The sequence below is a fragment of the Dufourea novaeangliae genome, unplaced genomic scaffold, assembly GCF_001272555.1.
Source record: "Dufourea novaeangliae isolate 0120121106 unplaced genomic scaffold, ASM127255v1 scaffold1, whole genome shotgun sequence".
In the NCBI taxonomy this organism is placed as follows: Eukaryota; Metazoa; Arthropoda; class Insecta; order Hymenoptera; family Halictidae; genus Dufourea; species Dufourea novaeangliae.
This window is the reverse complement of record NW_015373885.1, coordinates 1,184,156-1,192,320: the sequence shown is the minus strand read 5'-3', so window position 1 is coordinate 1,192,320 and position 8,165 is coordinate 1,184,156. Positions and strand designations below refer to the sequence as shown.

Genomic DNA, 8,165 nt, shown 5'->3' with positions numbered 1-8,165 from the left:
CAGGTTAATCGGTGAAAGGTCAAATGAATTCTTTATGGGATGTCGCGTGAGGCTCGTACGCTACAATATTTTCCTCCACAGTCGCATTCGCTTTGCCCTGTCGTGAAAACGGTTCTTTTTATTCTTTCCTATTTTCGAACATTTATTCAATAATTTATACATCGTTATCAAACACTCGACTACTTTTTAAAACTTCTTCAACATTCACCTTTCCAATAACCGAACGATTATCGGAGTATTCTGTGGAGTGTTCTATCGAAACGTTGAAGTTTGTAGAAACCGTAAACAATGGAGTTGGTTCGATAGGATTTCAATCACGCGTTTCGTTCAATAGTGTCGACAATTGTACAAAGTATGAATACCACACAGAGAAAAGGATGTGGAAAATCTTTATGGAAAACAACACGGCATTGTTTGGTCATTTTTAAGAAACAGGCTATGGAGTTTTGCCGCGAGACTGTGCTCCATGGCTACAAATACATCGGCGAGCATCACCGTCCTTTGATAGACAGGTAAACGCTTTCGTATTTTGTACGTTCTTTTTAAGTCATTATCTAAAAGATTTCTTTTTATTTGATTATCTAAAAGATTGTATTAATCAAAGAAGCAAAGAAGTTGGGGTAATTTTGACTCATTCCAGGTATAACTTTGTCCCAAAGTCAGTTAATGATCATTTTCGATTTTTCAACTCTTTTACAGATATTTTTACATAAAATACCTTTTCAGATAAAAATTAACTCAATTTAAGAATTTTTTCAGCTGCAAAATCGAAAATGATAATTGTTTGACTTTGAGACAAAGTTACCCTAAAGGAGTCAAAGTTATCCCAACTGACGGTTGTAAAAATTGTACAATAAATAATTCTAATGCACCTATTCATCATATATAGAATAATCGATACCAAAGGAATAGTAAAGGTCTGCTTTATTAAATATATTATAGTAGAACAGTAAATGACAAATTATGACACATCTGCCTGAGCCCAGAAATAATTGCAAGTTAGTAATAGCCACAGACGTATAATACCTAGATACAAATTATGACACATCTGCCTGAGCCCAGAAATAATTGCAAGTTAGTAATAGCCACAGACGTACAATACCTGCGCATTTAGCCGATAGGCCACGAAATATTAGAACAAGATAGCATGCTTTAAGTCACCATTCTGCCTTCGTCTGACATTCATTCTTTTTGATTCCCTGCACATCCCTGTTTCCCAGCAGAGTTGGGCATAATTTTATTCGAATAACGCATAGTGAAAAGCTGAATTATCTAAGGGCATCATTCTGTCGTTTAAACAGTTAATGAGATTAAATAATTATTTACCAGGTGTCGACTCAGTCAAGAAGAAGTATTATTTTATTATAAAAATTGGAATTTCCACGTTTAAATAATTAAAAATGACGAAGTACGTTTTTATCTTTTATTCGTTATTCGAAACTCTTTACCTAGATAATGAATTTGCCCATCTCTGTTTCCCAGATAATGAATCATATATGAATACTTCTCTATCGTAGAAAAAGACAGGTTGGTGATCATACAGCAGCTAACTTTTTCGAATTTTTTGACACGGCCTGAGTATAAAAAATATTTAGAACGCGCGGTTTAGGTATTATACGTCTATGGTAATAACGTTCACGCCAAGAGAATTAGATATTATAATCAGTTTTCTTCCCGCTGAAAGTGACATTACCGTGGCCATTGAATTTCATCGATGCTTGTTGTCTATTAAATATAAGTATTTTTACATGTTTAATCAGTGCAATACATGCAACGACTGGGCACATGAAAAACGTACTAATACTGATCTGTGTCAATTTTACCAATTTAATTTAAACGATTAATACTTTGAACTACTTCAAAATACTGAAATCGAAAAAAAATTACAAATAAGTGGAACAAACAAAAATTCTTTATTGTAAAAGAAATGTAATTTTTTTTTAATGTTTAAGTAAGAATCACCTTAATTTTTCGTTTTTATTTGACCGTTAACATATCTTTTTTCCGTGCCATCATAATCACCGCGAAATAATCTATAACCACCTAATTTTTTATGAAAATGTCATTTTTTTAACTAAATAACAAGTGATTAACTTCTCAGTATCAACTACAGTTCCATAAGGCTCGTGTTAAATAAAGATTTTCATAACGTTTCTCTCTTCAAAGTTGAAGCTTTTAAGATGGTTCTGTTAAATTTTCAGCTAAATTTATAATTATTAAATATTTGCGTGAGCCACCTTAAGTGGCCTGGGCTACCCACTTTTGCGTACCGCGCTATAATGTACTGATTAAATAAACCATTCGTATACGCGTCGTAAGTGCACTCATTTAGGGGGATCAATTCACGCGCGCGCGCGCCCCTTTTCACCGATATTACCGTGCTTGTTTCAATTAAATCGTGCCCGATACGATTGCGCACCGATGCTCATTTCGTATTCATTCCCGCAGAATCGGATGGGCGATAACAACATTCGCATCTCTGTGTTTCGTAACCATGATAATGACGTTCACCTACGATCATTACTCCGGGGATCGGCTCTCCTCTGTGGTCAGGTCGACCCATCACGGAATATGGCATTATCCATTTCCGGCGGTCACCATGTGCGATTTCAATCGCGTGTCCCTCGAGTTAACATGGAAATTGGTTGAAAAATTGTAAGTCTTCGTTTTTTTCTCCTTCGTTACACTAATTTTAAGAAACAGATTACGGAGGTTTTTGCATATTCAGTTTTAGATACGAATATATAAATAGTGGCATGTAACTGGTGGTGCAACCAGGTGTAGGGTGATTCTACGTGAAAAAATAAGTCGAAAATATAGAATAAAATTTTTTCATTTGAGACACCGTTTTCGAGAAAATCGACTTCGAATATTAATCTGAAACGCGTGTATTATGTAGTGATGACGATATACATTTGAATTGTATCGATAATTGGTATCGATACGAACTAATACCCAGAGTATCGATAAACATGTATATCGAAAATAAAATATCAAAGTGTCATTTTTTACTGGTTTTTTCAAGATCACCCATGTTTTATTTACGTATATGCACATAATTTTTCCTGTTATATGTTATAGCCAACATATGACCTTGAAATGACCTTGAATTCTAAAAATTTTTTAATTCACTTGTACAAAGTTTCCCACCATCTGATTCATCTCATGAAATCATTTAAATTACGTGAAAAAAATTTCGCATCTTCGGTGGCCTGTTTTAAACGGAACACCCTGTATGATGTATGGGTTAAAAGTGACCCAGTATCATCTAAACGAGGATTAACAGATCATTTGTTCTTTTTATATTTCTTTGAAAAAGCGATTTTTTTTAATACCCTTTTAGTTCCCCGCACACTTTCGATAATAATAAATCCTTACGGGTTCACCATAGAAAACTCCCGCCGTCCGTGTCGAAGGAATTTATTGTTCAAGAGATGCGACTGCTGAACGAGTTATTGTATCCCGGACGGAACGAGGGTAACATTCGGCACAATCTCTCGCGTTTGCAAAATATCTTCGACGCGAATGACTTGTCGATACCGATGGTCATCAAAGCGGTACGTACGAAATTCAAAAGATACCCCTCTTGACGCTTCTCATCCCTTCGTTCACGTTTCGTGTATTATAATTAGACTACAGAAGTTTATGCAAATTCACAGTTTCAGATACTAATATTTAAAACTTAAAACGGAGCAGAATTTTGAAGTCTGTACTAGAGGCTTTTACTACGTTCTTAATTTTATTTAACTTTATTAACACTAGAACTACCGATGATAAACATGTATATATCTATTTCTATGGAATCGATAATATAACTTTTGAAAATATACAAATTTATAAATTAACTAATTTCTTCACTTTCATGTAGCAATAGAGATTGTAAAAGATCTGAGAAAATGCATTTTTGTAACAATTTCATTATCCTTATAAGAATGCACTGACTACTTTGGTAGGTTTTAGTGTTAAAACCTTCATTTTATTACGTTTTTCAAGTTAGAAAACATTAGATATGTTTCTAAATATTCCCATAAACATTCGCAGTCTAATTATAATGTTATATTAATTACTCTGATTAACTGAGGCACGTATATTAAGCGAAGAAATATCATTTTAACAGGGACAAAACGAAAAAACAGATTCTCAATTTCAGGTGACGAGAAACTGTGAAAGTATGATGGATGCGTGCAGGATCAAAACTGAGAACGTCAATTGCAACGAACTGTTCGAGCCGAGTCTCTCTCGTGACGGATTGTGCTGCAGTTTCAATTACATCACTCGGGAGAATTCGATCGGGAAGGAAAAGTATTAATGTCGTTTTTGAAGTGAATCTTACATTAGTCGCAGAATTAAGGATCTCGATAAAGAAAAAGTTAAATCCCCGAAACACGTATTTGTAACTTGCGTGTATATAAAAACGTATCTAGGCTTTTTGTAATTTATTTTTTAAGGGACCCGCTAACGATGACTTCCTGTGGATATCAAAGTGGACTTACCGTCCTGGTTAATTTCAATCCGGACGATTACCATGCCACTATTGTTGAATCTGTAGGAATTAAGGTAACATCCACTGCCAACTTTTAATCGCATGCCACAGATTTTTCCTTGGTTCTGTTTCAAAAATAACGGATTAAGCCGCAAATACCTTCCGCTACAGACACTTAATCATTACTGGATGCTAATTATATAACTATGACGGCAAAAGTAATTACATTGTGTTTAACAATGACTGAGAACGTATAATTGGTTACTGTTAATTGTATAGTACCTTGGTCTAGTAGGATGTATTTACAAAAGGGCAAATATTTGTAATTTAAGTTAATATTTTATCTAATTAGTGCACCTCTAATTATAATTAACAAAAACTGAAGGTTTACTGCGATAAATTCCCACCTATACGTATCAGGAAATACATAAAAATTATTAAAATGTCCCCAAGAAGTATTGTGTATCTGACGATATTAGTTTATTAATTCGTAAGCTCAGCAAAAAGTGGTTCTCATCTTCAAAATACGCTCCATCGTCGATGCACAGTCTCCTATCGTCGGTTTACAACACAAAACAAATTATCATAATATTATTATAAGGGAACGAAATTCTCAAAGCATCATAATAGTTTCGGAGATCCTTCAATGATAGATTTTATCACAACGATGTTACAATGTTTATTGCAGGTCATGTTACACGATCCCTACGATTATCCAGGCTTTGATGCAACCACGAAACTAATAGCCGTTAATAAGTACTCGTTTTTAACTATTCAACCGGAAGCAACGTCGTCGACAGGGACCGTTCGAAGTATACCGTTGGCGACAAGAACCTGTGCATTTATGGACGAAATCGAACCGACGGGAATATACAAAAACGTAAAACGGAAGTCCGTTTTCGCGAAATACTCATTTCGGAATTGCCTGACGGAGTGTCGGGCTAGCGTGATTAAAACAAAATGCGGATGTATTCCATATTACTATTCACAGAACGGTTAGATCATTACAATCAATTTGTTCTTTTGAATCGCATTAACCACAGTTTACGATCTGTTAGATGTAACCATTAAACAATCCACTATTTTTACGAAATACAGACTTCTCTCGATTATCGTCTGGCTTGTCCTACACGATTATTGTCCAGGCGTTATCCCCACCACTTGGGTGGGGGGGGGGACCTGTCAAGCGTATACTTTGTTGCCTCTCCGCTTTTGTTTCCAAGGCTTGGTCTTGGGATATAAAACGAATTTACGATGGTCTGAAGCATTTCCCCCTATAAGTTTATTGTCCCGGCGCGGACCCGAGAATCGGAACGATAATCAAGAGCCTGTATGTATTTCTTTCTAAGAAAATGAAAAACCCATAACCACCTTAAACTTTGAACTATAGCATTGTACTGCGGTGACGAAAATGTTTTGTGCATAAAGTGTATACCTAGTACAATCATTGTTAGCCGATTTTGATAAGAACAATGGAATATTTGTTTCATTGTTTAATGCAGTAAACAAACGAATGTGATTATGATCTGTGGCTATCCAACGAACTTAGGGTAGACCGAGGTTAATCGGATCACTGGGCGAATCGAATAAAAATAAGAATTCCATAAACATCCAATAAAAATAATTATTAGAAATAAATATTTATCTATAAGATATATACAATATTATCAATAAGATTAATTCCATAAATTCCAAATAAGAAATCCATATTTTTTATATTCTCATGGAAACGAACATGTCGATTGTTCATATTGCGCCATTCTTGTCCCCCACGCCCAATCCAACAACCCATCAATTGTTTTCCGTACTTGTTTAGTGCTGGCACATGTTGTCATTGAGACGAACGCGTGTGAACGTAATAATTTTGGTGCGAATCTAAGACACGTAATCTGCAATTTCGTATTTAAAATAAACAAGTAAGCTTGAAAATTCAAACGCGTCCAAATTTGGTATTTCATATACTTTAGATAATTATATCATAATTCGTCTATGTATCATGTATCCTATTCAATTTAAAGTCCGTATGTATGGGGCTAATCGGATCACGTCATTTGGGGTGAATCGGATCACTCATTTTTCTTCGAATATTTTTATGATTACAAATGTGATAATTATTTATATACAGATTGTTCGTAAGTACATTAAAAAGACCAATCAAGGTTCATGGTGCCCAGAAAAAAATTAAAGATTGGGTACAGTGCAATGTCTGCGCAGAGTGGTGTCACGAGAATTGTGCTGATAGAGGTGGTGTTAAAGGACACTACATATACATATCTACTTGCGTCCTATGTGCAAAGTAGTGCATTATCATTAAATTATATTTTTTTAAATTAATTTAAAGACATTTTTTATGAAAATTGGAGTTTTTTCAGGGATGTCCGGATTATTCGATTCGCCCCAACTTTTATTGAGAAAGATTTTGGGAAGAAAAGAAAGATTTAAAAATTTTTTTAATTTTTGTATTATTAATGTTCACGTTAAATGTGTACTAATTACGAATTTATAATACATAATTAGCTTGCTAAACTTTAACTATTATTTTTTTACTATCAAACAGAAAATTATCAGATTCGCCTCGGTCTATCCTAGCTTCATAACAGAAGTACCAAACCCATCAAAATGGCGGCTGCCAGATTTCTTGTTATACTGTTACTGAAATTACATATGTTGGTACTGACGGGATTTGTACTAACATTTAACGTACTATACATTTTACTTTATACTGTTCCATGTTATACATATTGTATTTCATATCCCAGATAGCACATGACGCCTAATGACGTCTTCAAGACGCCTTAAAGGCGCCTTAGACCTCAAATAGCCGTAAAATGGGCGTCTTTAAGGCGTCATGTGCTATCTGGGTAGGTATATATTAGTATATTATCCCAGATAACACATGACAACTTAAAGACGCCCAGTTTATGGCTATTTTAGATCGAAGACGCCTGTAAACCGTCTTCAAAGCATCATGTGCTATGTGGGTATACAATTTAATTTGGTATAGATTCAGTGCTGGTGTTTCTAGTATTAAGGTAACGTATATACAAAAGAAAGCCACTATACATAATTTTATCTTAACCAATTATTTCTCAAGCTGCTTATAAGCCGTCGCATATTTTGGCGGAGCGCGGCGAAAATATTATAAACAACTGTGTCTTATATTAAGAATCAGTTGTTTATAAAGTTTTCGCATCGCCAAAGTGCGTGACAGACTTATATCGTCCTTAAACGGAACCTTATTAAAACAAAACATTCGAAGTCTAATATAATGTATAGACATAAATTATATGTTATTTCGTTTATATTCTTTTTCAATTTTCTACTAAATTATATTCTATTACAGATACTAGAGTGTGCAATTTGAAAGATGTCGATTGCTTAAATACATTTAAGTGTAAGTACGAAAAGATTATACAATAAGATCTCGGATAACACATCTAATTAAATAAAATTAAATTTTCAGATTGGTACACCACTGCTTGGCCAGGAATTGACCTGTCGCCTAAAACACTACCAACTGTGCAAGTGGACACCAAGCACAGATCTTGTGGTTGTAAACCAGACTGTGATTTTTATCATTATTCTGTTGAAAATTCGGTGGGAACTCTTCATAGTCAAATGTTCCACCACGGTCTCAAGTATACGAATAACATCGGGTAATTTAGATATAATTTAAATCTTT

At 34.5% G+C, this 8,165-nt stretch overlaps 1 protein-coding gene across 1 annotated transcript in view; it reads left to right on the top strand.

Annotated features, from left to right (window-relative positions):
- Positions 1 to 354: 354 nt before the first annotated feature.
- LOC107193285 (sodium channel protein Nach-like) overlaps positions 355 to 8,165 on the top strand; it is a 9,212-nt gene continuing 1,401 nt past the window's right edge. Inside the window, exons 1-8 of the mRNA XM_015582693.1 lie at positions 355 to 512; positions 2,449 to 2,655; positions 3,392 to 3,557; positions 4,151 to 4,302; positions 4,449 to 4,557; positions 5,172 to 5,478; positions 7,827 to 7,877; positions 7,947 to 8,139. Of these exons, the coding sequence (XP_015438179.1) occupies positions 355 to 512; positions 2,449 to 2,655; positions 3,392 to 3,557; positions 4,151 to 4,302; positions 4,449 to 4,557; positions 5,172 to 5,478; positions 7,827 to 7,877; positions 7,947 to 8,139 (1,343 nt within the window). The remainder of the gene's footprint in view (positions 513 to 2,448; positions 2,656 to 3,391; positions 3,558 to 4,150; positions 4,303 to 4,448; positions 4,558 to 5,171; positions 5,479 to 7,826; positions 7,878 to 7,946; positions 8,140 to 8,165) is intronic.